Raw genomic sequence first — 27172 nt, 5'->3', positions numbered from 1 at the left:
GTATGGCTGGCTCAGACAATGATTCAAAAAGGGCATCATTGCGCGGAGGATGCACAGAATGAGATGCATAGATAAAATGGCATGCTTGATATTCTCCTAATTGCTGAGTTCATGTGGTGTGATCAGAACATGTCTTTGGACATGTTTTTCACACAACCAAGGGCATTGACGGACACAGTTCCAAGGGGTCGAATGGTATGGGAGAAAATGATACCCTGGCACCTGGAACTTCTAGAGGTGTCTTGAAGGCATGCTTCTGTAGGTAGATTCACATAGCATAGAATCAATCCATTCTGGCGAAGTCTCCAGTCCGTCTCCCGATCAAATCATGAATTTCTTTGGACACAAGTCTCAAGTCAATCTGGCCGCTTTCACTTGTTCATCGAACATCTCCTGCATCTCACTTCCTCGTCCTCTTCCTACGGCCTCTTTCTACAATCTCTTCCTCCCTAACATCAATCTTACCGTCACACATCACAGGTAATCACAAATGTCTTGAAGGGCTGGCCTTTCGCTTACCTCAATAGGTCCTCGGCCCAGCTTGCAGCCCAAACATTCTCAACATCGTGACTCTCCCCAAGAATGAGGGCACTGTGGCCACGCCTCCAGGTATCCCAGACCCAGAAGCCTTGAACTGCACGCTCAAACAGAGCTCCTTCCAGCGCAAGGCCAAAGACATTGTCAGAGTCGGCCGCGGATGCGCAGAGCAGCTTGACATATCATTCCAGCGCACCATTAGAGTTTCTGATGGCGAAGGGGACTCTGAACTCCCACCAGGCATGGGGAGCTTTCCCCTCTACTCGGTCGCCAACTACGCAAAGGAATTGCCCAAAGGCATTGCGGCGAAAGGCGGCCTTTTCCTTCCCATGTATTGTATGTCCTGCCTCTCTTCTCACGCCCCACCTTTTTAGACCAAAGAGTAAGGACTTAGACCGTCCAAAGCGTGAGGCGATGTGGATCTCAATCAAATCCAAAACACCTTTTCCCATCCGGATCTTTGTTGGAGGCGTGAATGCTATTTCTGGCGAGCCTACTGGCGACAACGAAGCCATCATGATGCGTCGTCTCAGCTTCATGGAAAAGAAGAAGTCCATCAGATATTACATTGTCACACCAAAGCAGCATTGGCTTGACGGTATCGCTACCGACATGTGAGCGTATTCGTCAATTCGTGGCGATGCCCCTGGGCTCTGCATACTCTGTCGAAGCCCAAGTTACCGGTCAAGACCAAGTCGGAGGACTCCAGTTCCATGTAACACCTTCAACGCCGCCACCTACGTCCTCTCCGTCTCTGGTGCATGCGATGCATTACGTACCTGATCTGTCGCTTAAGGCTCCTAACCCTCCCGGCTTTGACGACCGTCCTATTCGGATCTTGATCCAGACCATGACCGGCAAGATAGTTACCTTGAATGCGTGGCCTTCTGATTGGATCTACGAAGTGAAACTGCAAGTCCAGGACAAAGAAGGCGTTCCACCGATCAGCAAGGTCTGCGTTATGGAATAAACCAACTTGAGGACGGTGATTAAAAATCATCAGACTCGTAAGAGACACAGTGTACCAACTTTTCCAGGGGGCCCGCTCGCACATTACAAGATCGTGACACTCAATTACAAGTCCAAGTCGGAGCTTCCTCGCTTGACGAAATGTTGATCTAGGGTTCGAAACTTCACCTGATGTTGCTTCTTCGAGCCGGCAGTGGCCCAAACCCCCAAGGATGTCGCGTTGGATGTTGCCCCCTGGTGGTGTCCGATCAAGCCGTGCATCCTGGACGACACCAACCCCGCCGCGATCTGGGAGCGAGACCGCACCATCTGCTGCAACGTTCAGATTCCTCTCCGTTCAGACATGTTCCAGCCAGTCACGGGAAAAGCCCCCCCTTCCACGCCCATATCGGCCAAGACCTACCCCGATCACGCTCTCCCCTTCCACAAACCCACGGCGAAGCATCCACCATCAAGGGTAGATTTCGATGGCATCCGCTCCGTGAAGGAAATGGACGAGATCAAGAACCGGGACGGAAAGCGCGAGGACGAAGGGGGGGATGTCTTCGGTCCCGACAAGGAGGCGAAGAATTCCAGCAACGGAGGAGAAGAGCGACCCCGCCGAAACACATTCATCCTGCTCCACCCCCGATTGGCTCCGTGAAGGGGGAAGTCCACCCCCCGTCTCCGAGCTCGTCGCGCAACTCCGAGCTCTTCCCAGCCAAGGGTCCAAAGATCGTGAGAGGGGAGCGAGCCATTCTGCTTTCGCTGCGCGCACGGCCTTTGCGCTTTCATGGCAACGGAGGGTCGGTGTGGCTTGGACATTCGAGAGGTACGGACGGGCGTGATGATGGGCTTTTTTACGCTATAGGCTGCGCTTTCAGATAGAACGGGGGCAAGAAAGCGTGCGGAATTTTTACTACATCGCTGGCTCTTCTGGTCCCGTTCTGTTTGGCAAATACATTGCCCCTACGTCCTACTTCGTTTCTCCACCGTCACCGTTCTCCCTCTTTCAGACGGACGAGTTGACTGTGAAGGCTAGCTGCAAAGTGAACTGTGGTATGGCACGCACGGTAGGTAGGTAGGTAGTACGTAGGCGCGTCGCCGATGAACATGAACTTGGTTAGAGGGGATGGGATGAGGATCGATTGAATTTTGTGTTTTCGGATATGCTAAGTCCATCCGAAAGCTACTCTCATCGCCCCTAGGCTGTAGCTGCGACCCCGAGTAACAACGTCAGACGAAGGGGGTTACATGTTCGCTCAAGTCGCTCACTAAGTGATGCCATTAGAAATACATTGTATTGCCCGCTTGATCAATGCCGCTCGACCCGCTCGCTCAATGCTCTACCGAAAAACGCCGCTCCATCGCTATGCTTGCATTATTCGTCAGGCCTGAGTGACCGAAGTGGCAGTGGGATCGGTGGGCGAGCTCGTTACTTCTTGCGCCCGGTCGAAGACAGGTCCGTGGACTTGGACATGCTGCGCGTTAAGCCGCCGATGTATTCCTGGAGGTCGTTGTTGTTCTTCTCCAGCTTGCTCAAGTCCAACTGCACGTTCTCGCACCTGTCGACGAGGGCGTCGAGACTGGATTGGACTTCCATGGCGTGACTGCGCCTCTCGTTAGCTGCCTACTTCCCTCACTTGACTGAAAGAAAGAAAGAAAGAAAGAAAGAGTAGAGTCAGGAAGTAGAGACAAACGCACTTGGTCAAAGCCAACCGACTCTTGTCAAACATCGCATTCGTCTCTTCCGGACTCCGACGCGGACTCATAGCTCGAGCATCACCGGGCGGGTAGTTCTCCTCCTCTTTGAGCTCGACATCGGGCGAGTCGGAGGGGATGAGCATGGTGCGGCTTGATTTGCGGGACATGTATTTGGGGCGGGTGAGGGAGCGGGAGCGGCGCTCTTCGGTGGTGGATTCATGGTCCGAGGACGTGGTGGTGGAGGGTTGGGTGGAGTCGGGGTTGGTGGGAATGTTGGCGGGGATGTTTGACTGCTCGGTAGTGGTGGTAGAGGGCGAGGAGCTGACGGGGTCGGAATCGGTGGCGGTGGGTGCAGGGGTTGTGCCGTGGGTGGAGGCCATGGTGGATAGGAAAGATGTTTTGGTTCTTTTCTGATTTGGAGTAATGGCGTCGAGGGGTGTTTTAGAGAGTGAGAGGAGCGAGGAAGCTGTGTGATAATTGGAGATGATGCAAGGATCCTTGCAGTGAAGGTGGGAAATGGCAGGCTAGTGCTGATGTCGTCTCTTTCGAGGTAACTGTTAAGGGCGAGGATGTGCTGGAGATTGTCACGCGCTGGGTCGGAGCCGTGTATGTATGGCTATCGCTACAATGCTAAGTCAATATGTCGGACACCATACACCACCCACGGGATCTCCGAACAACATAGAGCAAAGAGCTTTGGATGAGCTGCTGCTCTCTTGGGACAGGGAAATGTTTAGTGCAAGGGACAAGGTGGAAGGGCATTCATTGGTAGTGCTCCTGCGCAGATGTTTTGGTGGTGGAGATTGGGTGATTGGGGAAATTGGGGAGATTGGGTAAGAAGCAGTGATGGAGTAAGGCAGGTAGGAGAGTAAGAGAGCAAGAGAGATGAAGTCTTCCGGCCTGCTGCATCTGCTGCATCTACTGCACTTGCCCAGACCTGCGAGCGAATGATTATCGACAAAGTGATAGGTAGTAGTGAAAAGAAAGGATTGAATTGAATTAAAGTGATTTATGTGGGTTCTGCTCTCTAACGGCATTCCCTTCCCCAATCATCATATTCCTACCTCTTACCGGCGCATGCACTGTGACGCAAGATCGACAACAGGCACCCGAGAGATCTGCCCAGCGCCAGCTTTTGCCGAGGTTGCCCCCGTTACAAGTAAAGACTGGTCAAAGCCAGCAATTGCCACTCCAATCCATATTATTATTATTATTATTATCAATCATATTATTATCAATCATATTGTCATTATCATTATCATTATCATTATCATTGTCATTATCATTGTCATTGTCATTGTCATTGTCATTGTCATTGTCATTGTCATTGTCATTGTCATTATTACGCATACTCGTAAACATTGTTATTATTAAACCCTACTCATGAGGCTATCATACTATGATACGGTGCGTGCAGGAGCTCTCTGCCTTAGCTGTCATCGAAAATCGAAAATCGGAAAATCTGCCCTCAAAGCAAAGCCTGCCCTGCTCATGCTGTGAGCCCTGGGTATCTCTCTGAAGTGAGCCGATCGTTGCAACTTTGATATGATGTAAAAGCCATGTACAAGTAGGAGCTGTGCTGTAAGCATTGCATTGCTGCGTAGGAATCTATTGTCCTCAGCCCGTAACATGCAGCCCATCGTTCGCTGCCGGTAAATGGGACAAGGCGAATCGAATGGCCATAGGCTGAGAAGGATGTACAAAAAGGGAAGCCATGTGCATGGACTGCTGCATGACTAGGTGGCAACGTCGAACAAGAATCCCAGCTCGCGAATGCCCAAACGACCAACGTTCTGACTGGCCTTCTCGTCAAGTGCTGCCTCAATGAGTTCGCGCTTCTTCTCCTGAAGCGCCAGGATTCGGTCTTCAACGGTGTTGGGAACGAGCACGCGGTGAACCTGGACGGGCTTTTGCTGTCCAATCCGATGAGCTCGATCAATTGCCTGTTCTTCTACGAACGGGTTCCAAAACGGGTCCAGGATGATCACTTGGGACGCGGCCACGAGGTTCAACCCGGCATTTCCCGCCTTAAGAGACACCAACATGATTTTGCATTCTTTTCGATCGGTGAAATCGATGACTGCGTCGTTCCTGGCATTGGCAGTCATACTGCCATCGTAGCGGCGGTAACCCCATCCTGCCTTGGCAATGGGTACTTCCAGTAGGTCCAGTAAAGAGGTGAATTGCGAGAAGATGATGGTCTTTTCACACTGATTTGTCTCTGAATCCTTTCTCTCCTGGATAGCTCTGAGGATCTGTTGACGATTAGCATGGGCCAACAACCGCAGTTCTGGCGAATACGTGCTTACCTCCATCGTCTTCTCAGTCTTGCCGCTGGGTATCCACTCTTTGTCCAGTCGCTTTAGGTATCGCCGGCGGGCCTTGATGTTGCGCGTTCCTGCTTTCTTGAGCTCTGCTAAAGTCTGCTTCGGCGGCTTCTTCTCTTTGGCTTTGCCCTTGCCCTTGCCCTTGTTTCGTTTTTTTGCTTTCTTCGATGTTGAAGGCTTCTTGCCCGAAGCTTCGCCACCATTATAGGAACCGTCCCCTTCTTCCGTCTCAAAAGAATCCTCATCGTCGTCGTCTCGGACGACAAAGTTGAAGAGATTGCCCTTCGAATCGACCTCGTCATCCTCTTCATCTTCATCATCGTCACTATCACTGTCGTCTGTAGTCTCAACATCGGCCTGGGAGTCATCATCATCGTCCAATAGTCCGTCGATCATTAGCTGAGGCAGATAAACGCGCTTGAAGGCGTTGTGGTCGATGACCTTCGTTGGTATGATTTTGCCGCGACAATTAGGACACTTGATGTCAGGGTTGCGGCCTTCATTCCCATCAGCATTGGCCTGAGACGGGTCAGATATCCGTGCAAAGCACTCAGAACAGGTATTGTGCCCGCATGGTATGAATATTGTAGGGTTATCGGCCATGTCCATGCACACCGGACACTCCATTGCACTGTCTTCATTCAAAGAACATTGCTCCTTAATACGGGCAACGACCTCAGGAGCAAGTTCTTTCGCCAGCTTCAACATGTCCTCTGGAGTGACGTCTGCAGAGCCTGATGCCTGCCCAAAATCTTTGATAAGATGAGGATGACAGCACTAAGCCATTGCGGAGTCAGCACTTCTCTCCTTGTACGACACCTAGAGTATGGAGACATGGTTGTGGAGCACAACACAACTTTCAAGACTCAACAAGGGTATGGAAGGGGACAGATAGCTCAGAAAAGGTGCTTACTGCTTGACGGAGACGCAATAGGAGGACCAGGATGTTGGAATAATTCCGTCCCACAGTGTTCGCTTTCAGGTACTTGTTGAAAGTCAATTGAGTATGCGTCTCTAAAGCCTGGTAGAACGCCAGCTCGTCATCGCTGAAAACCGCATGGCTTTGTTCAGTGGTTCTTTCTGGGAGATCCAGAATAGATCTTCCATCTATCTGAGATTTCTTAGTACGACGAAGGAGAATGGCTTTTAGCAAAGCCTGTAATTTTCGCATGGCTCGGCTCTTGGCGGAATCTGAAGAGCTCTTTAGCGGTGTTGTAAAATCTCGGCGGAAATTCTCTGGTTCGCAATACTGGTTTACAATTTTGCCATCAGTATTGCCTATTTGGAAGGGATCGAGCCTTGGGACTCGTTTCGGACAGAATTTCCAAGAATATATTCCAAGACTCAAGATTGGTCCAAAAGAGGAGATAGGACTCACTGGACGGATGCGAAGGAAACGAATTAGACTGTAGAGTTCCGACACATTGTTCACTAGCAGTTCTCCGGGTCAGTAACCCAGAAATTGGCATCGGCATGGAAGGTTGTGGAGTAGCTTACTCATGGGCGTGCCAGTCATGCAGAATCTTGTTAGCGCTTGCAACTGGGAAACTGCCTGTGCCTGCTTTGTAGACTTGTTCTTGATCCACTGAGCTTCGTCAAGAATGACTCGGTACCATTTGCACTCGTCACCCAAGAGGGGAAGATTGTCCTCTCTGCCTGAAGGTCTCCAATTTGCATTAGCACGTTTCTTCATGACAATGTCTTCTCGTCGCTTCAATTCGGAGGCCAGAGTCCCTATCAGAAGCAGTCAGCATGATAAGAAACCCTTAGCGAGGATGCATTCGAAAGAGTAGGCCTCACCGTATGTTGTAAGTACAACATCAAAGGTCCGTAAACGCTCAAACGTCGTGTGACGTTTATCGCCATGAAAAATGAACGTTGTCAATGTATGGCGTGGACCCGGCTTTAGCTTCTGTTGGATCTCACGTTCCCACTGCTTGAGAAGGGCCACAGGGGCTACAATCAGAGTAGTCTTGCATTTCCGATCTGTAGACCTTCTGGCTACCATTAGAGCAAGGGCCTGAATAGTCTTTCCGAGACCCATATCATCGGCTACGTGCCATCAGTGAGAGCTCAACGAGAGACGTGCGACAAACATCGAGAGCTCAATCGGAGCGATGAGACCTACCCAGTATACCCCCCTTGTTTGATCCCTCTTCCATAGTCCTCATCCAGGTCAGGCCCAGCTTCTGGTGCTCCATGAGAGCATACGTCATCGCATCGGGCGTACCCTCGCGGTTCTCTGGGGGTAATTCTTCGTCCGGTCGGATATTCTCCAAGAGAGACTTGATCTCTGCAGTGGTACGCGTGCTAGCAACTATTTAACATCACGCTGAGTGTGGCGTTTGTGCAGGACTTACGGGTCGTGAGTCACGTAATTGATACGATCCATGTAGGACTCTACAAGTTCTCTGTTGGCAGGGTCGTTTGGGTTGATGCCATGTCTACCAAAGACGCTGGACGTCAAATCTTGTGGCGGATCATAAGAGTCCAAGTCAATAAAATTTGATGATGAGCCAGCTCCATTGTTGTAAACCGACGGACCACCAAAGCCGCCAAAACCTGAGGGAGTGGTCCCATATTCGGCGAGCTGCTGGTCGACCAGATCGTACGCTGAATTGTATACTCCTCTGGCAGCATTGATAACAGACTGTCCAATCTGGCCCCCCATGTTGCCCCAGGTTGATGGCCCGGAGCCTTCTGCAGTGTTTCCATATGGATTATACGGTCCTGGAATGCTGCGGTTGTTGGCGAAATCACTGGGATCAATTTCGACGAGATCGCTGCTTGGATGGCTAGGATCTCCTGTAGCGCCAAATTCATCATCACTGCCCAGGTCGATGAAAGACTGCGACTGATGTGATCTTTCTTGTTTGACGGGGGCGTGCCCATTGGTGTTCCGATTTGCATTCTCCTGCTTGATACCAGCATGATCATGTCGATATAAGCTTTCCTGTTTGACCGGCAAAGTGTAAGAAGAGAAGGGATCCTCCCCAACAAAAAGGGGCGATGAGAAGGGTTCAGGTCGACGGTATCGCCCCTGCGAGTCAAGAACAGTCTGCGATGTGTTGTGAGAAGCGGTACTTGGCCCTGGAGTTGCGTGTTCCACATGACCGATGTCCCCGTTGCCATCTCCATACTGCTGCAGTGATCGTGCAAAGTCTTCGTCTTCACGCTCTTGCTTGCGCCTTGCCTCTAAGAGCTTCTCTTGCGCCTTCTGCTCCTCTCTCATCTCGCGAATATGATCTTTTGGGTTGCCCCCAAGAAGATGGAAGAGGTCCGGATCATCGGGGAATTCAAAAGATTCAAGGGATGTCGGTGTTGTTGTGCCAGTAATGGCAGGGCTAGGGGTTGCACGCAGAGACTTGGCAGCGTGGCCGCCCGTATTTGAGAGACCCATACTCTCCCTCTGCCGCTTCTGGGGGCGGAGAAAGCCAGAATCGGGACTGGAGATGGATCCAGATGAGAGACGACCATTCATGGACGGAAAGCTCGTTGTGTCCGGGGTGAAGGTGTCTTCAAGTGACCCAAAACCCCACGAAGGTGCAGCAGCTGGTCTGCCCTGACCTGCCATCAAGCCGTCTGATGCAAAGTGGCCTCCGAATGCATTGTTGGAGCTTCCCGCGTACGATGCGAAGCCGTTGCTGGCAGGCTTCATCGCGGCGTCGCTGGATTGAGGTCGTTGGTGGCCATGGTTGCCAACGATAGGGAGGTCCGTACTAGTGCCTGGTGAGTACACATCGTCCTCATGTTGTCGACGATAGTCTTCTTGTTGTTCAGTCTCGTACTGTGTCTCAAGGCTAGCTAGCCCATGTTCCAACACCATTTTCTTTACTTCGTACTCCTCATCCGTCTCTCGTAAGGTATCAAGCTCTCGCTTGGCAACGTTGATGCGGTCCTGCAAGTCCGACAATAGCGCTTGCGAAGCGGATGAGGCCATGGTAGCGTTTGTAGGTAGTGATTAAGAGCCAGTGATTCGGTGTTTTCGTGCTACGGTGAATAGATCCGTGGTCGGAGAGTGATGGAGATTGATGGTAATGTGAAAGAGATGAGCTCGAAGGTGAGGCTCCCAGAGCCCTATGCTTGGTGAATTTATCAGGACAGGCCGGGAAAATCAGCCGTTTCTCGGGCAATGAGGCGAGTGCGTGGTGGATCACCCCCGAGGCTGCGAGAAAGCGAAGGTGTCAGAAAGACGGAGAAAGCCCGATCATGATTGTTGTAGGAAGGATTGACGAGCATGGAAATTCAAGAGGGAGGGGATAATTTAGGGAATACGGTGGTACTGTTCAGAGAAAGCTGACATGTAGCCGGAGTGATTGTTCCTTTGAAAGGTGGAAATGTTGTGCAGCAAATATGACGCGCACGTAGACACGCATAAACACTACTACTTTCTTTTCTCTTTTCTCGCCCTACTCTTAAAAAGTTGCTAATTAACTCCACGCTAAAGATTTTGCTGGGAGATGCGTACTTTCGGAGGAATGCACCTCTTACGTGTAGTGATGTGATAGGTCTCTGACGTCGTCGACGATGTCGAGATGTAAGGTACTTGAAGCCGCTTTGTCCTAGCTGAGAAAAGGCAGAGAAAGGGATGAGACTTTGCCTCCCAGGATTGTCGCAACTCGCAAGGCTACCGACCTAAGCCATCTACGTGAGAGATCATGGTACCCTTCTTACGCATATGCGAGAAGCCTGAAAAGAGAGGGAAATTCTTGATGAATTGGAATTTTCTGATGAGCACAAATGAGCGATTACTGGATCATGGAGAAGCGACAATCACGCCGCATGAGGATCTCCAGCAAGGAAAATCCTCCTTTAGCAGACTCGGATTCTTGTGTCTGCTATACAACATCGAGCATTGCAGGGTTTTTATACGTTTCCAAGCCCCTAGAGTAGTCGGCTGTTGCTCTAGAGTATCTAATGAAGGACAAATGCAGACCACCATTTGACGTCATTCTACGTTTCCTCTGTTTCGTCCGTCTTCGAAGTGAACGAGTTCAAGCAACACCATGAATGCGCAAGCTCACTGTCCACGTCAACCGGATTATGAATCGCTAGAGTCAAAGAATATCGGGCTGGAATATGAAGGTCGAGGTCACGATAGCAGGATGATGAATGTGAGGCATGTATCTAGTATGCTGATTTCTATTCTTCAAGCTTGCATAATCAGACCAGAGCGAGCGCATCGCGTAGTGGCCACCGAAAGAGTATCCGCTTGATCTTCTTGCCATCGCCTTCATAGATCATGAGAAAACTGAAGAGGGGACAGGCAGGAGCCAGTGAGCTGCTAGCAGGACCAAGGAAACAGAGTCAAGAAGCTGGTCTAGCCCGAGATGATCGCTCTGCCATTTTTCAACCTTCCTCGCGCCCCAACGATACAGCTGATGCTTCCGGCGTAATGAGAGGAACACCTACTCCGCAGCCTTTTCTGGCTCAGCAGGTGCAGCTGAAGAGGCTGCGTCGCCAGCCTCTTTGGTTTCCGTTGTCGCGGCACCGCTCTCGCCACCGCTTGGTTCGGCCTCGGACGAAGTCCAAAGAGTCTGGCGTATGTTAGCAGTTGATGCAATAAACTACTGATGGAAGGACTTACCAGGTTATCTCTCAGAAGCTGCATTATGAGGGTGGAGTCCTTATAGCTCTCTTCACTCAGAGTGTCGAGCTCTGTAGGAAGCATTAGCGACTTCGTGTGACGTGGGCATTAGGTACTGACCAGCGATAGCATCGTCAAACGCCTGCTTGGCAAGATGGCAAGCTTGGTCGGGAGAGTTGAGAATCTCGTAGTAGAAGACAGAGAAGTTCAATGCAAGACCAAGACGGATTGGATGAGTAGGAGCGAGATCCGTAGTGGCGACCTCGGTAGCAGCTTTGTAGGCCTCCAATGACTTGTCGGCGGAGACCTTGCGCTTGTCGCCCAAGGCAAACTCGGCGAGGTATCGGTGGTAGTCACCCTTCCTGTAGGCAGGTGTTAGCTTGCGGTGGCTGGCGTTGCAATTACCCGTGTGTGGTAATGTACGTACATCTTGTGGTAGAAGACCTTGGATTCACCGCTCTGAGCCGATTTGATCAAGTGCTCATCGAGAACCTCCAAGATATCTTCGCAGATCTTGGCAAGCTCTGCTTCGATCTTCTGACGGTATTCCTTGATCAGGCCGACCTGAGACTCGTTGCCCTTGGACTCCTCCTTTTGCTCGATGGATGTAACAATTCTCCACGATGCACGTCGTGCTCCGATAACATTCTTATAGGCGACAGAAAGGAGGTTGCGCTCTTCGACCGAAAGTTCTTGGTCTGCAGATGCCACGTTCTTCATACACTCCACCATCTCTGTTACATGGCGTATTAGTACTCGAGGGCATGGGCCATGGAGGATGGTGATCTTACCTTCGTAGCGCTCCGCCTGCTCCGCGAGCTTGGCCAGGTAGACGTTGTTTTCGACCGCCATTTTGACGATCTTTTTTTCTATAGAATGAGCCACAGAGTTAATGACCTGTTCCTCCCGAGCGGTATAAGAACGATTGCGAGATGACGATAACTCTTGACGACAAGCGCGTAGCAGATCTTTGAAGTCCTCGAAATCCTCCTGAGGCTCGCCTGGAGAAGGGGGACAGAAGGCTATGGGCAAGATTTGGTTGAGCTGTGCTTCAGACTGTGCTATGAAGGAACGCGAAGCGTCGGGGTTTCGGGGCAGAAATGGGCCGGAGTGAGCAGCGATCGATGGCAAGTAGTCGAAGGGAATAGCAGACAGCCGGGCCAACGTCTGTGCTTGGCGTGCTCGAATTTGACGGTGGTTTGTCATACGGTATTGGAACAGAAGGGACTCGACGTCCATGTGGCTTGCCGCCTCTCGAGCCATGGTTGCTAGAGAAAGCACGAAAGTAGGCTGAATCTGAAGAGATGGCTGAACTGCAAGGCATGCGAACCAGCACCATGAGGTGAAGATCTGTCATCCGGCTACCGCATGCCCCTCGGCGCATGGATTCAGGCCCCAACTATTCACGGCGGCGGCCAAAGGCTCACTAGTGACATTGTACATAGGCAATGCCAGCCAGCGAAAGGAGTCTTCACAAGGGCACATTTGGACAAACGGGGTAGGCCAGGTGATGGGGAACACAAGCAAAGGATCTTACCTGGTGAATGTTTGGACAAGGAGCTAATGTGTGAACTCAGCTCTGTTGGCTAAGTCTTACGATTGATTTGAGGGGACAAAGAGGTATAATGAGAAGGTGGAGAATGCTTTCTCGTGGGGAAGAAGAAGTTGGGGTGTTTGAGAGGGCGGATGTGTTTAGGACCTTCTCTTGTGGAATTGGAAAGGGCAAACGTCACACTAGCTCCACTCACTCGGCTAGGCTGTGCTAGTCTAAGCTTATACGAGTAGGGCCACTCACGTGACTCACCACAAATAAGCGCCCTTAATGAAGGGAGCTCGGGAGGGATGTTCACTCCTCCTTCATTATTGGCCTGATAAGGCATCCTTCAAGAAGCACCAGTGGTCGTGTGACTTTTGCGGCGACCTGTTCAAGCTGCAGGCCTATAGAACAGGCTCGTTCTCATGCTATTGTAGTGAATACTTAAGATTTTGGGATGCCCGAGCAGCTCCTCTAATCTCCGGCCTTGGGACCTCCTGGATACCGATGTACTTTAAGCATCTCGCTCCCATTCAGAACACTCTGCAACAAGCGCCTTCCATGATGCGCGATGCGAACAAGGGCGATTGCAAGCCAGAAGTGTGAGGCTGTTGGTAGTAGCCAACGGTCTGTTATCTGCAAGAACGTCCTTCATCATGGACCCTTACCATTTGCGATTCGTTCTCGCCGGATCTCTCTATTGCACTTTCCTGTTTATAAGTCGTTACAGAGATTATGCTAGCTTCCAGAGGTCCTATCAGCGCGAATTATATTCAGAGTTTCTACTCTCCCATGTTTTCGTTTATCCTCTCTGCTTCTTTACGCTTGCATGTGACTTACGAAGTGCTTAATTTACATCATTCTACGGAGCATCTCTACGCTCCCGGTAGAATAACCTTGGGATTGGATTTCTGTAAGCTTTCTCCGCCACGATGTCCGGATTACGACTCCATAGTCCGACAGCGATCTCGCCCTCCATTGCGGGAAACGCATGGCCTAGTGTGCCTAGCGACCAGCAGTCTAAGGCCTCTGAACGGTCCGTGGGCACGATCCAACGTGCTTCAAAGTATAGATCTTCTCCTGGCTCTGCACGCTCCCTAGGGTCGACTTCGTCTGCTCGCCTCCAGTTCAGAAACGAAAACCTGGTGGCAAGGCATAATGCTTCACACTCATCAATGAGGTGTTCTCCGGATCCGACCACCTCCTCGTCAATAAGACGACCATCAAAGCAAGCTTCGCACAGGTCCAGCTGGGGAAATGATGTCCCACCACCACCGCCCCATGAGCAGAGGGTCTCGAGTCAGCTGGTGGAAGCAGGACCATTGGGAGACATCGACACCAATGTCGGCTGTGGCGAAAGTCTCTACAATACGCTCGAATCTGATTCTGCGCGGGACGCCGACGATAACACAAATAGGGGCTTGTCATTCGACGTCAGGAAGCAAGAAACGCTGTCTACCCCCAGATTGCCCCGCAATGCAAGCCGAGAGGAGACGGGCCCCAGATCATTCAAAATAGCAACCGAGCATCCCATCAAATATGAGAATCCCCTGAAGAGGCTGATCGACACTCTACGTCCCCAAGGACCTAAGCGCAGACACTCACTTACTTTTCGCAAAGAGCGCTGGACATTAGACGACTTTGATGAGGAAAACCCTATTGAAAGTGATCTGCCGCGGAGCACACGGCTCAGTGGACACCAGAAAGCATCTTCATGGTCGTCTTCAGGCATCCGAAATGCTATCAAATCAGCCACCGTCAGACTGCAATCCAAGATGGACAGGCCACACACTCCCCTGATCTCACGGTCTCATCTCTTGAGAAGTGGCAGAGGCAGCAGATTAACTAACACAGCTAGTAGAGCATCTATAGATGGTGACCAAGTCGCCGCAAGGGCAGAGGAAAGAGCTGCCTGGGATCGGGCAGTAAAGCGCCGCCGGATATTGGAGGAATTGATCAGCTCCGAGGAAAGCTACGTAGCGGATCTTAAGGTCTTACTGCACGTTTGTGGTCCCTATGATTCTTCACTTGGATCTGCGATTGCTGACAGAAGGTTAAGGTCTATTTCTTCATGCTCAACTCCGCGCCAAAGGGCCCTCAAGCTGCGCAGCCAGAGATCTCGCAGAACGTTGCAGATATGCTGCGCTTGCACGAGGATATTCTGCTTGAGATGAAGACTCTGATGCCGAATTCCCACATGCAATCCGACGCTGCTGCTCAGCAGCGGTCAAAACATCCACGCTGGTATAGCGTTGAGAGCGCTGAAGAACCATCGGGTGAAAGTCCCGTCATAAAAGCTCGCACTGCAAATCATTCTTCCCAGTTCGGAAGCCACAGGGATCGAACCCTGGTGACGATGCCAGGAGAGGCTGCTGACGTTGCTAGAGTTTTTGAACGTATGGTACGAGATTCCCATCATCCAAAGATTGCAGAAAAGATCAAGGCTAACCGACTATGTGAATCAGCTCAGGCGCTTCTTCTTATACGAGGAGTATGGCGCCAAATACGAGTCCATGCTACGGAACATGGCGATGCTTTCGAAGATCATACCAAATTGGTCAACGTATGAGCGAGGCATCGAAGCCTTGATCAATTCACTCTTTCCGCAAAATGGAGTTTTGGAGGGAAGTAAAAAAGGCCTGACCCATGAAGACCTGTTGATCAAGGTAAAAGACACGGCCCCCTTCAATCGAAAAGCTTAGCTGATCTCCTTCTTCGTCAGCCTATACAACGAGTATGCAGATATCCGCTCTTATTCGCAGACCTCCACAACCATACTCCTGTAATCGATGGTCAACAATCTAGCGCAGAGATCGAAAAGGTGTTGTTTCGGCTTCGTGAGACAGCCAAAGAGATCAACAAGGCTACTAACGACCAGCAGACGCAGGTCAAAATCCAGAGATCATGGCATCTTCAAGATCTTTTGGTATTGCCAGATACTGTGAGTCCATCGACGTAACCTGCATCCGCGTATCTTCTGCTAACATTGAGGCTTTACAGTCTCCATCGCCTACTTCGCTTCGAACCATGGGTCATTTCTCGCTTTGCGGAGTTCTTTACGGCGCGTATCAGTCGAATAGTGGAGACTTGCGCGGAGAGTACATGCTCTGTGCATTGTTTAAATCTCATCTGCTGCTTGCACTCCCCCAGAAGAGCTCGAACTTCAGTATAGTCGCGATCATCAACACAAGCGATATACAGATAGTTGACGTAGACAACGGCAGGGGTAAGTAGGCCGTACATTTTGAAATACATCGATTATCAGCTCACAAGGCTCAGGGCTCCAGTGTCACACCGCCCCATTTTCATGGAAAATGATGTTCGAATTCGACCAGCAGCTATACGAGATGATCTTTTGCGGTTGCACTTCGCGAGAGGAACAGCAATGGCGAAATGATCTCCATGAGCGATCTCGCGACAGTGAAATGGAATTAGAGAAAGGCTTGTTGCCAACCTCCGGGCCGGCTATGCTGTCCCTCGACATCAAGACTCTTGGCTTTGTCTTCGGCCAACCTGGGACTCTCACGCGTCGTCAGTCGATTCAACGTGCGGCCACTGTCAATTCACGCAGGAATGGGCACCAGGTCATCATTAAGAACACCAATTCTCTTAAAGAGAGTGGTGAACCTCCAGCGCCTGAAACCGAGTGTCTCAATCGCTCTCAGTCTTTGCTCTCAACGCTCCGGATCCCTGTTCTGGCCCCAAAGCGAGCTGAGCGACAACGTATTGAGACTGCCATGTCCGATATATGGACACGGGATCGCTTGCCATTTCCTGGTATGACTGGCAACAGAGGATCATATTTAATCCAAAGATCGGCGACTTCGGTGATGCGGAAAATCAGCAAAGCAAGTATGACGACGACTTCCACCAAGAGGACAGTAAGCACCTATATGAGCATTACCGAGAATGACTCCACTCCCTGCCCGGAATTGGTCAACGAGAACCCAGACTCCGTGAACATTGAAATTCAGCGGAGAGTCAGCCACGCAAGCATTTCGGACCCTGGTCTAGGGCCTGGCCATATCAAGTTTCATCGTATAACCCAGACAGATGGTGCGTCCAGCCCACCACGCGATCAGCAAACCCCCATCCTCCCCTCACAGCTCGAAGAATTGACCACGGCGAGGATCGGAGCATTTTCAACAGAAACCACAGTGGAGGAGGGGAAGCTAGCTCAGAGCCAGAAAGCACGCAAAAGTTGCATGGGTTCTCCGGCATCAAGAGGAGGTACAAGTCAGGGTTCTGTCGAGCTGGGACGTGGGAAGGGCAAATTTCGTAAACCGCAGACGCTCCTCAAAGCCTTTTCAAGGGAAGGGATCAAGAACTGGCTCAATTGAGTTGGAAGTACGGCCGTCGAAGCTTTTCCAATTCTTAGTCCCGCATATTCTATTAGTCTTTTTTGAATCCATAATTCTTTCAAATCAAGTCCGTTCATTCTATTGGATTCGAATATTCCCATCCTTCACCGTCAGCAGAAAATAAGAAGCACCGCAACACCATTGTACCAGCGCCATTAGGAATCGAACCTACTACGAACTAAATACCTCCAACAACGTCAGCGCCAATGTGGACCTATCATGGGTCTAACTTATACTAGTCTCAGTAATTCAGACTCACGGCTAGCCGGGGTACCTATGGCCAGCCCTACACTCGTGCCTCGCTTCGGGGGCCAATCATATCGCAAGCTTATTACGGTATACCCCTCCCTTAGAGTCTAAGTAGAAAACCCCCGAATCGCTATATAAACCGTTAATTTATATGGGCTCACCGTAATAATTACCCCGTTAACGAGAAGTCGCGACTTCCTCCATTTTTCCAGCTATCACTATATAGTCTTTTAATATCAATTAAGAGGGCAATAGGCCTTTCGAGATCGCTAAACAAGTATATAAACTTTTTATTATAATCGAATAGCTCGTTATTATCGTATAAGCTTATTCGAACCCGCGTTCTCCGCTAACGATTATAGTACTTATCTTTAATCGATTACCCTCCGATAATTAAATTTCAAACGATAGCGTATTATATTTAGTATTATTAAAAGATTATATAACGAGTTAGGTGTAATAATTGGATTATAAGTTTAATCGTATTACTATCTAATAAAAATCGAGTATTAAAGTTATTCCCCTATATATAGATCTATTAACTCGAAGATATATTACTTAAAAGTTAAAGGGAGCATAAAATATATATCTTAAATGGTTTTAACGCGCTTAACGCGTTTAAAATAGACTAAAGCGAATAAGGAGATTATAAGGGGCGCTTAAATACGCGATTTTCTCTTCGACGACGATAGCGAGGTATTTTCGAACTATATATACTGACCTCTTTATAGCTTACAGGAATATCCTTTCTCCTGACGAATACGAAGTTTTAAGATATTTGGCGGACCAGTTCTGGAGCAAAGAAAAAAGTTATATTTGATTCCCGGGTATGAAAGTAGGGAGATAACCTCCATAACGACGACGCAGACCTTCCTGCATTCAAAGACGTCTTTTTCTACGTTTTATATACCCATAAGAGACTCCGACGCCGTGCGAGATATCCTCATTCATCGATGTCGCCGCCACCAATATCTGACTTCACACCAAAAGGATGAATTATCTCCGCTTCGCTCTCCGCTCTGCTCTCCGCTCTGCTCTCCGCAAGTTCGGTCGCTATACAATTGCTTGCATGCATACATGCTTGCTTGCTTATTTGCCTAGCCGTCCAAAAAATAGGGGAGACTACGGCGTCTGACCGAAGTAATGAACTGACTGGTGAGGCCACGCATTTTCCCCAACACGCCGCGCCGTCGGTCCGGCGAGTACCATGGCGGTTACCCCGAGAATTGTGTACTTTGGGGGAATTCCTACATGGTGTCTGCGCGTCTGTTGAGACGTACGGCGTTCTTAAGTACTTTTTTTTTTTTTTTTTTTTTTTTTTTTTTTTTTTTTTTTTGTGTTTTGTGGTTTTTTTTTTTTACCAACAACCCCCCCCCTTTATTTTTTTTGGGGTTTTTTTTTTTTTTTTGTAAGAAATTTGGGTGGAGAGAAAGTTTGTATTTTGGTTGGGGGGGTTATCAGTTATTATTTAGTTGAGGGAGAAAAAAACTCTGTTATCTATGGCTAGCTACATGAAAGGAACAATGATGGAATATGCATGGAAGGATGTAGAAGGAACAAAAAAAAAATTTATTTATTTTTTTTTTTTTTTTTTTAAAAAAAAAAATATTTTGTTTTACGGCTTAGGCCATTAGCCACAATGTGGCTGGGGGCTACAGCCATATAGCCATGGGCAAACATAGCCATGGGTAATATAGCCATGGGCAACAGTAGCCATGGGCAACAGTAGCCATGGGTGACATAGCCATTGGCAACAGTAGCCATGGGTAACATAGCCATGGGGAACAGCCATATAGCCATGGCTATGGTGTGCCAGGGTAATCAGTCCACTTGGCGCATATGTGGAACTAACACGCCTGGAAGGCTGAGATGTGACCCCCGAAGCAATCCGATTTACTATGGGCCACAAGCCGAAATCGGATGACTCGAAGGGACGAATCTCCAGTGATTTGGCAAGCGACTTTTTGCATTTATATCAGGCCCATGCCCACTGCATGAAGTTCTTTCCTTATGTTCTACCTATCTATGTATGCGATCTATTTACATAGCATTCATATATAGCCCTAGCCCTAATTGTATTGGGCATAGCCTATCACATTACCAACAGGTTATGAGCCCGGTTAGCCATTGATCGAGATTTCAGTCTTCCGCTACACCTACCTACCACCGCTATGGCCCCAAACACCAGAGGACGCAGCCGTCTCGAGGATCCCGCCGAAGGACACTCGGGGGCAGGGCTGCAGCAGGCTGGGGAACAAGACCGTTCATCCGCTGGACAGACAGCGTCACCAACTGGGGGCCTTTCCCATCCAAAAGGAAAGGAAGAGGAGGGAAGAAGACCTCCTACCCGATTTGGACAATTTGCTAACAGTCGATTTGTTGGAGGAACTGGATAAGGGACTCATCAGCAAACCGCACGTCAAAATGGAAGTTCTGAAGGACTTGAACTACCACCTATGGGCCCAGGACCACCGACAGTTCCTCGAGGGACGGGGCATCTTTGAAATAGTGTCAGGGGAACTATTGATGCCCACACGATTCGGTAGGGAGCCAGCCAAACGATGGACCATTTTGGACAGGTGGATCGCTACGCTGATCAGGGGTAACGTTGACCGAAATCAGAAGAGTCATATCGCCCACCTCATCACTTCCAAGTCCATGTGGGACAAGCTTCGTCGAATCCATGGAATGAGTGGCAAAGGACGTCTTCCGATCATGTTGCAGAAGTTCCTTGGATACACCAAGTCAGCAGACCAGACGATCGATCAAATGGTAGCAGATTTACGAAACCTACAGGACGAAGTCACGGACCTAAATCCAGCCTGTGCACCACATGATCTCACCATGGCGACGGTAATCATGAACGCTTGCCAGGGGAGTGAGTTCGATGTGGCCAAATACAACTTGGAGATTAACGACAATCTCACCACCGAAATGGCTGTGGAATGCCTACGGACCGTGGAGCAAGACAGACAGGCCAAGGACAAAGGCCTACTTGCAAATGGACGAAAGGGCCAGCCAGGCCAAAGACCTCCCAGGGACATGAGCAAGGTAGAATGCTATGGCTGTGGGAAAACCGGGCACTACGAGAGGGAGTGTCCGGATGAGAAGGACGAAAAGGATAAGAACCATGGGGCGAAGGATTCAGATGGGCGAAATCGTGAATCAAAGGATCGACCAAAGGGTTCAAAGACATCCAAAGGTAGTGGGCGAGGACGCTCAGACCGTGCTGCAGCAGCAGCGGAAAAATCAGACAGCGACAGTGATGCTAGCGATGTAAGCAATGCATACAGTCGAAAGGAAGGCTCATGGATGGCTAGGGAAAAGCCAGAGCCTACAGACAGTGCACTATCAGTGAAGAATTCCTCCATGATAGCAGACTTTTCAGGAGACAGTAGCTGGCTAATAGACTCCGGAGCGACTCGCCATATGACACCAAACAAGGAACTATTCACCGACTTGCGGCCTTATTCGAAAGGAGTAGAATTCGGCAATCAAGGTGAATTGATGGCGACAGGCAGGGGAACCATCCGAATTCGTATGGGCAACCACATGCAGACCATGACAGATGCTCTGTATGTCCCAGGAATGGGTGGTAACCTGCTATCTATCATAGCACTGGATCGAAAGGGTTTTGAGGTACGATTCGGAAACCTGTGTGTTAGAATCATCAACACATCCACAGGCGAGACGGTAGCAAGGGGTTGTGCGAGGAATGGCCTATATCAGTTGACCAAATCGACATCTGATAGAGCATTCGCTTCCAGGGAGTCGGGACCTCCCAATGAAAGCACACCTGCACCTACGAAACAAGGACAAGTCGATCATTTTCGACTAATGCATCAACGATTGGGCCATACCGGAGCGTATCGCCTGAAGGACCTACATCTCTACGCAAGAGGTGTAGAGGAAATGAAACCATCGGATGGATTCATGAGACCCATGCTTAGCCAGTCAGGCCTACCCATGAGCTTCTGGTCAGAGGCCGCAGTCTATGCAAACCATCTGAAAAAAGACTACCACATGGTAGCAGAGGGAGCAAGTCACCCTACGAACTATGGTTCAACAAGAAACCGGACCTGAGTCACGAAAAATGCCTACGAACGTCCATTTTTATGAGGACCACAAGGGAGTCCAACTAAAGACTCTGACTCGTTCCCAGTGGTCTACAACTCCATGCGAGCAGACATCGCCCCCACTCGCTGGAACGGTAACGACCTCAGTGACGCCTTCATCCAGGGTAGCATTGAGACCGTATCTAGCGACGACGATGATGAGGAGGACCATGGGAGGCCTACACCGGACATCACACCGTCGCCACGAATCGAAGAAATTGAAGATGTACGGGATTCTCAAGCAGAGGGAGAAGTTTCTACTAACTCCCCAGAGAACACGAATGACAGTGGAGATTCGGGACCAAGTGGCCCAAATGTATGCCAAAGTGAACCGGAATCTCCGCCAGGCCTTCGCGAAGCTAGAGAGACTCTTGATACCTCAAGTGGTGAGGAAACAACAAACCAAGGGACGGTACCTGAGGTTGGTATTCAACAACCTATCATACCTGCACCTACCCCTGACCCTCCTGACCGCACTAAACGACGTCTTATACCTCAAACCGCCACCTATCCCAGGAGAACAAACTGGAGAGCCACACCAAAAGTTTGCGTTGTTTCTCTGCTTTCTCTGCTTTCTCCATGGAGATTTTTTCGGAGAGTGACATCAACTGTTTGCTCTACCATCTCTGCCTTCCCAGTGGCCAAATGAAGAGGGAGTGTTGATTTTGACGGCTTATGGCCATTAGCCACAATGTGGCTGGCCGGGCTACAGCCATATAGCCATGGGCAAACATAGCCATGGGTAATATAGCCAAATGGGCAACAGTAGCCATGGGTGACATAGCCATTGGCAACAGTAGCCATGGGTAAAAAAAACATAGGCAAAAGCCATATAGCCATGGCTATGGTGTGCCAGGGTAATCAGTCCACTTGGCGCATATGTGGAACTAACACGCCATGGAAGGCTGAGATGTGACCCCCGAGGCAATCCGATTTACTATGGGCCACAAGCCGAAATCGGATAACTCGAAGGGACGAATCTCCAGTGATTTGGCAAGCGACTTTTTGCATTTATATCAGGCCCATGCCCACTGCATGAAGTTCTTTCCTTATGTTCTACCTATCTATGTATGCGATCTATTTACATAGCATTCATATATAGCCCTAGCCCTAATTGTATTGGGCATACCTATCACATTACCAACACATATCACGTAGTTGCGCATTTTGTAGTTAAGGATCATATGTACGCAGGGTTTAATTTAAATTTTTAAATTAAAAAAAAAAAAAATTTTTTTTTTTTTTTTTTTTTTTTCCCCCCCCCAAAGGCGGGTGGGGCAAAGGTGAGACTTAACTTATACAGGATAAGCGACATGTGACGTCGATCCCGTGCAGCTCCTTGAGGCTTGGCCAAACAAGCTCCAAAGCTGGGGTAGGATTGAAGTACACAATTAAACGACCTCTCAAACTTGACACTTCACCAACTCTCACAGATCAATCAATCACACCTTCCCATACACTCACCGTACCTATTACCAAGCTTACTCAGACTCGTTTGAAATTGTCAAAATGCCTCGCGGAAACGCTTCCCAGTCTAAGGTCCATTACCAGGGTAAAGAAGAGGACTTTGTGATCTACATTGATGACATTGAGTCTGTGCAAAAGTGGAAGGGCGACCGTTCCATCCCTCTAGCTCAGGTGGTTAGCGGCTTCAAGATCTTTGTTACGCACAAGTAAGGGAGCCTCTGCAGTCATTGCCAAATGTGTCACACGACAACATTGGTCAGAGCTACTACTGATATCTTATTCTCTATCAGACACGGGGCTCAGAATGCGTACGACGCAGCAAGTAAGGCTACTTTGGAGAATGAGTTTGGCACATCCAAAGAGGACGAGTGCATGACCAAAATTCTGGAGACTGGAGACCTTCAGCATACCGAGGTAAGCCAGGATGAGTGAGCCTCTGCGCCACGGAGAAATGGCAGCTGACATTTACCATTAGACGGGAGAACGTCAAGGACCTAAGAATGACAGCATGGGAACTCGGTCGGCTCATTGAAGGGATGGAATGAGGCAGTGGTGGGACAAAATAGCAGCCTCCAGCGAGGCTCGTCTACAGCATTGCAAAGTAATGGAAAATTTGATAAAACTCGGTCCTATGCAATCACGGATTGCAAACACATTCAATCTGTTCTGGTCCCGTGACACTCGTTGCCTTGCACTGCAGGACCGTTGTCCCTTTGGTGTGGCTCTGCAGCAACATCGTTCACAATGGCTTTCCCGCCGTCTTACACGTATTACCTTCCTACGCCTTGGAACCGTCCCCAACCATCAAGTTCCAGGGATCTGATGCCCAGCTCTCAGTATTGACCATCTCGCCTCACCTTCCCTTTCTGTCAAGGAGCTTCCCCACGGCAAAAAATCTTGACCTCACTCCCCAATCATTATTCTCCATGAGCTCTGCCTATGGAGCACCAGGTCCCGGAGGCTTCCTCCGGCCAACACTACCCTCGCCTCCAGCCTCGTCCTTCAATTCGCCGCCAGCCGGCTACACGATCTTGCCCCAAGCTCGATCTACCCCGCTAAAGCCCGGAAGTGCGAAAGAAAGTAGCTTCATTGACTATGTCGACAGAAAGCTGCTTGAAATTTCGCGGCGGTACGAGAAAAGGTTCAACGCTGACTTCGAAGATGAGGCTATGTCTGGAATTCAGGGAAGAGGCTATGAGAGCTACGGAGAGCTGGCGAGGGATTTGGAGGGGGTGATTGATGTGGTTTGGGTGTCTGGTACACGTACGGGTGGCCATTAGACCTAGGATGTGGCCTTTGCTAATGATTCAATATCTCTTTAGCTTCGCTTCAAACGCCATACCTCCTCACTATTGCATTGACATCCTGCACTTGTCTCGCACGTACGTGATACTTTCCGAGGCAATTCTTCCCCATTCATGTGGTCTTATGGGTCATCACACATGTCCCAAGAGTGCTCTGCTCCTAAGAAATGTCCCGCGACTTAGCTTTTCTCCCGAAAGAGTAATGCTGACTCCGAATTTATTAAGCTTTCCCCTTCTCACCACGGCCCACCTTCTATCTGCTTCACAAGCTTGACATGGCCTTTTATTCTTTACTTCAAGGCGTCAATGCTGAAACTGGTGACATCCTATCAGGGTTCGAAGGAGGCAGAGGAAAGCTGAGCACCACGGAGAAAGTCAGAATGAGGTCACTGGTTGAGAGGACAAGAGTAGCGGTGGTGGAGGTTGCAGGGAAAGGAGGGAGCGTGACTGATACTGAGAGTGTAGCACAGTCTAGTATGGAAACCGAAGATGATTTTACGACTGATAATGACGAAGACGATATTATGGAGGAAATGCAGGTGAACGGGAATCATGGAAGGTGGGAGATGGAGATTGCGAGGGTTTATGAGAAGACGATTGTGGAGTTGGGAGTGTCGTTGGATACTTCTGGAATGGGAGGGCTTGGTTGAGTGGATGCTGGCTCAGTTGCACATGACTTGATGCATGTCATGGAGAGCTTAGAGCAGAATGCTGCCTGAGACCATGAGTGCTCTCCATGATTTCAGTCTGTGAGGGTAAGTTCCCATTTTCTGATCCTAATCTCTGGCTTGCTCCCCCGACGATGTACTCGAATGCTACAAAATAAAGCTTTTCAATATGTGACTGAACTGGAAAAATGGCCGCGAGTTCCTTCCAATCTTGTGATAAACAAAGCCGCCAGCACAAAGTGTTAAGCGAACCTCTATCCATAATCCCCCATGTTTACATCAATGTTTCATACCACGCCCATCATCAAATCCAACGTCGTCGTCTTCTCCCTGTGTCTTCTTTCATCTGTTTGCATCAACGCACCGGCATCATGCCAACACTCTACGGCAAGAAGACAACAGTCCAGCTCTCTGTTTCTGACCTTAGGCGGGCAACGACCCCCAATCCACGCACACAGCAAAGTCCCACCACCAGCGCGTCTATCCGAGATATTGCTCAGCAATTTGCTAGAGATTCGATAGATGGGACACTGAGCGAGACGCCATTATACACAGATGAAGGAAGCCATGTACGTTTTCTGGGGAACAATAAGGATATGCTATTCTACATGGTCCATGCGGGTAAGAACTTTTTCGATTTGACCACGACAGAGCAGAGGAACACGAGGCCGGCTAGGGTGCCGTTGGTTAGAAAAAAGTCTGCCGGGACAACTGTCGTTTTGGATGGAGAGAAAATTGGTGTCGGGACGAGTAAAGATGGTAAGACACCCCGATTATGATGTTACATACCTGCTTCTTATTCTGCTAATCCTTCACCAGCCGGTATCGAACCCAATCGGAAATACAAACCACCTTTCATCCCCCATGCCCTCTGCCTCACCGTCTTCCTCTCCAATAAGTCTTTTGAAGGTAGCAAGGATAAGGCGACTGCAATAACCGAAATCAACGACGTCAAGATCGACGTTTACTTCAATGGCGCGCCCTGCGGCTCTCATTACGTCCCACGGCGCTACTCGGGCGAGGCTCATACCATGACTGAGCACATTGTCCGTTTCACTGGTCACCGAATTGGGCGATTGATTGAGAAACCTTGGGTCATTGTTCCCTCTGGTCAGAACCCAGATGGAGGCCTTAGAGAGTACCGACGGGGCAAAGTGGCCTATGCTGGCGCACAGCAGAGATGGAATGAAATTTCAGACGCCCTCATGTCTGAAGCCGACGAGATTGGGCAAGATGAAAATGGCGAACGCCCAATTATTGGCGAGTATCTGGAGAGCCTGGCCCAATTATCCATGCCAAAGGAAATTGAAGAAATGCAGAAAGCTGGCAGTCCCAAATTTGGTATCCTTGACGCTGTCATCACTTGGGGTAAGGGTAACAAAGATGGGCCTGAAACTGCATACATTATCAACCCCACCCCGATCAGACACGAGGGGTTTACAACCACAAATCTGGATCAATCTGTGGATCATTCACCGGTTCAAAGCATCGCAACAACGAGAGACCGTACATATACAGCGCCACAGTCGCGTTCAGAAGCGCTCGCAAACGCCAAGTCTATTGACGATTACTCGAAAACCTCCCCACTATCTGTCGCACCATCTCCGGTTCCTACTCCAAGTAACAAGACTAATCCCGTGCCTTCTTCCCCACCAAACGTGCGCCTACTCCCAGCGCTTCAGCTTGAAAAAGCGGTCAAGCGGTCTCGCGGCCATTATTATGATATCATCACTACCAAACAAACGCTCTCCGAGCAGATCGATTCGATGGCTACAGCCATTATCAATGACCATAGAGCCGGTTGCAATCCCACCATCCCGACCTATGCACGAACTACACAGACTAGCTTTGCGTCAACGGCGGGTAGCTCACCACTCAGTTCTGCCCCAATGACGAGGGATCACACCCCTGCGCAGAGGAAGATTGTGAAGCTCAAGTTGCCAACTCCTACCAGCCCTGCTAAGAAGTCCGACAAGGTGACTACACGACGCGTGCAAGATGGGAAAGCGGACACCCCAGCTCCTGGGTCAAGACGGAGAGATCGAGTACCGACCCAGCTGAATGCTGATGCTCTAGATCGTGATTTCCAGACGCCGGCGCTGAGTGTAGACTGTGCTACTACATATGCGTCGAGTGGTACTGTAAGGAATGTGGGGGCGGCGAGGGCAGGAGTGTTCAAAGAAGGTGGGGTGGTGATGGGGGCGAGGTTCGTTGTTGGGGGGTGACGCCACAGGATTTGTTCGTCTGATAGGGAAGATACCACAAGAAGCGTTCATTATTGTTATTGCTAAGCCAATGTCCTTTGAAGGCTGATGAGCTGTGCGCCGGCTATATCGCAGAATGCAGGGGATACAGCGACGTGGTGGTACAT

The 27172-nt window shown here is 49.8% G+C and overlaps 11 protein-coding genes across 11 annotated transcripts; 8 read left to right on the top strand and 3 right to left on the bottom strand.

Annotated features, from left to right (window-relative positions):
• Positions 1 to 328: 328 nt before the first annotated feature.
• Positions 329 to 1155, top strand: HO173_004310 (uncharacterized protein; the record flags this gene model as incomplete). The annotated part of the gene is made up of 3 exons (XM_037306234.1): positions 329 to 355; positions 528 to 873; positions 932 to 1155. 3 exons carry the CDS (start codon positions 329 to 331, stop codon positions 1153 to 1155), a joined length of 597 nt encoding a protein of 198 aa, XP_037166744.1.
• Positions 1156 to 1177: 22 nt separating this feature from the next.
• HO173_004309 (uncharacterized protein) lies at positions 1178 to 2149 on the top strand (the record flags this gene model as incomplete). The annotated part of the gene is made up of 2 exons (XM_037306233.1): positions 1178 to 1489; positions 1694 to 2149. 2 exons carry the CDS (start codon positions 1178 to 1180, stop codon positions 2147 to 2149), a joined length of 768 nt encoding a protein of 255 aa, XP_037166743.1.
• A 771-nt stretch (positions 2150 to 2920) lies between these two features.
• Positions 2921 to 3569, bottom strand: HO173_004308 (uncharacterized protein; the record flags this gene model as incomplete). Its single annotated transcript, XM_037306232.1, has 2 exons — positions 2921 to 3095; positions 3190 to 3569. The coding sequence occupies 2 exons, from the start codon at positions 3567 to 3569 to the stop codon at positions 2921 to 2923; spliced, it is 555 nt and encodes a 184-aa protein (XP_037166742.1).
• Positions 3570 to 4925: 1356 nt separating this feature from the next.
• HO173_004307 (uncharacterized protein) lies at positions 4926 to 9456 on the bottom strand (the record flags this gene model as incomplete). The annotated part of the gene is made up of 8 exons (XM_037306231.1): positions 4926 to 5444; positions 5499 to 6293; positions 6430 to 6765; positions 6895 to 6947; positions 7014 to 7250; positions 7317 to 7568; positions 7645 to 7826; positions 7877 to 9456. The coding sequence occupies 8 exons, from the start codon at positions 9454 to 9456 to the stop codon at positions 4926 to 4928; spliced, it is 3954 nt and encodes a 1317-aa protein (XP_037166741.1).
• A 1468-nt stretch (positions 9457 to 10924) lies between these two features.
• On the bottom strand, positions 10925 to 12366 carry HO173_004306 (uncharacterized protein; the record flags this gene model as incomplete). The annotated part of the gene is made up of 5 exons (XM_037306230.1): positions 10925 to 11053; positions 11104 to 11174; positions 11224 to 11465; positions 11531 to 11837; positions 11895 to 12366. The coding sequence occupies 5 exons, from the start codon at positions 12364 to 12366 to the stop codon at positions 10925 to 10927; spliced, it is 1221 nt and encodes a 406-aa protein (XP_037166740.1).
• Positions 12367 to 13569: 1203 nt separating this feature from the next.
• HO173_004305 (uncharacterized protein) lies at positions 13570 to 16977 on the top strand (the record flags this gene model as incomplete). Its single annotated transcript, XM_037306229.1, has 6 exons — positions 13570 to 14640; positions 14697 to 15038; positions 15103 to 15303; positions 15360 to 15578; positions 15638 to 15863; positions 15917 to 16977. 6 exons carry the CDS (start codon positions 13570 to 13572, stop codon positions 16975 to 16977), a joined length of 3120 nt encoding a protein of 1039 aa, XP_037166739.1.
• A 2441-nt stretch (positions 16978 to 19418) lies between these two features.
• On the top strand, positions 19419 to 19643 carry HO173_004304 (uncharacterized protein; the record flags this gene model as incomplete). The annotated part of the gene is made up of 1 exon (XM_037306228.1): positions 19419 to 19643. The coding sequence occupies one exon, from the start codon at positions 19419 to 19421 to the stop codon at positions 19641 to 19643; it is 225 nt and encodes a 74-aa protein (XP_037166738.1).
• Positions 19644 to 21423: 1780 nt separating this feature from the next.
• On the top strand, positions 21424 to 22011 carry HO173_004303 (uncharacterized protein; the record flags this gene model as incomplete). The annotated part of the gene is made up of 1 exon (XM_037306227.1): positions 21424 to 22011. One exon carries the CDS (start codon positions 21424 to 21426, stop codon positions 22009 to 22011), a length of 588 nt encoding a protein of 195 aa, XP_037166737.1.
• An 860-nt stretch (positions 22012 to 22871) lies between these two features.
• Positions 22872 to 23361, top strand: HO173_004302 (uncharacterized protein; the record flags this gene model as incomplete). Its single annotated transcript, XM_037306226.1, has 3 exons — positions 22872 to 23035; positions 23120 to 23243; positions 23305 to 23361. The coding sequence occupies 3 exons, from the start codon at positions 22872 to 22874 to the stop codon at positions 23359 to 23361; spliced, it is 345 nt and encodes a 114-aa protein (XP_037166736.1).
• A 394-nt stretch (positions 23362 to 23755) lies between these two features.
• HO173_004301 (uncharacterized protein) lies at positions 23756 to 24783 on the top strand (the record flags this gene model as incomplete). Its single annotated transcript, XM_037306225.1, has 3 exons — positions 23756 to 24092; positions 24152 to 24211; positions 24359 to 24783. The coding sequence occupies 3 exons, from the start codon at positions 23756 to 23758 to the stop codon at positions 24781 to 24783; spliced, it is 822 nt and encodes a 273-aa protein (XP_037166735.1).
• Positions 24784 to 25172: 389 nt separating this feature from the next.
• Positions 25173 to 27026, top strand: HO173_004300 (uncharacterized protein; the record flags this gene model as incomplete). The annotated part of the gene is made up of 2 exons (XM_037306224.1): positions 25173 to 25560; positions 25621 to 27026. The coding sequence occupies 2 exons, from the start codon at positions 25173 to 25175 to the stop codon at positions 27024 to 27026; spliced, it is 1794 nt and encodes a 597-aa protein (XP_037166734.1).
• Positions 27027 to 27172: the final 146 nt, after the last annotated feature.

Source organism: Letharia columbiana (assembly GCF_014066305.1).
Source record: "Letharia columbiana isolate WasteWater2 chromosome Unknown Sc0000011_s2, whole genome shotgun sequence".
Taxonomy (NCBI): Eukaryota; Fungi; Ascomycota; class Lecanoromycetes; order Lecanorales; family Parmeliaceae; genus Letharia; species Letharia columbiana.
Note: the sequence above shows the minus strand (reverse complement) of the source record. Positions and strands in the feature narration are given on the sequence as shown.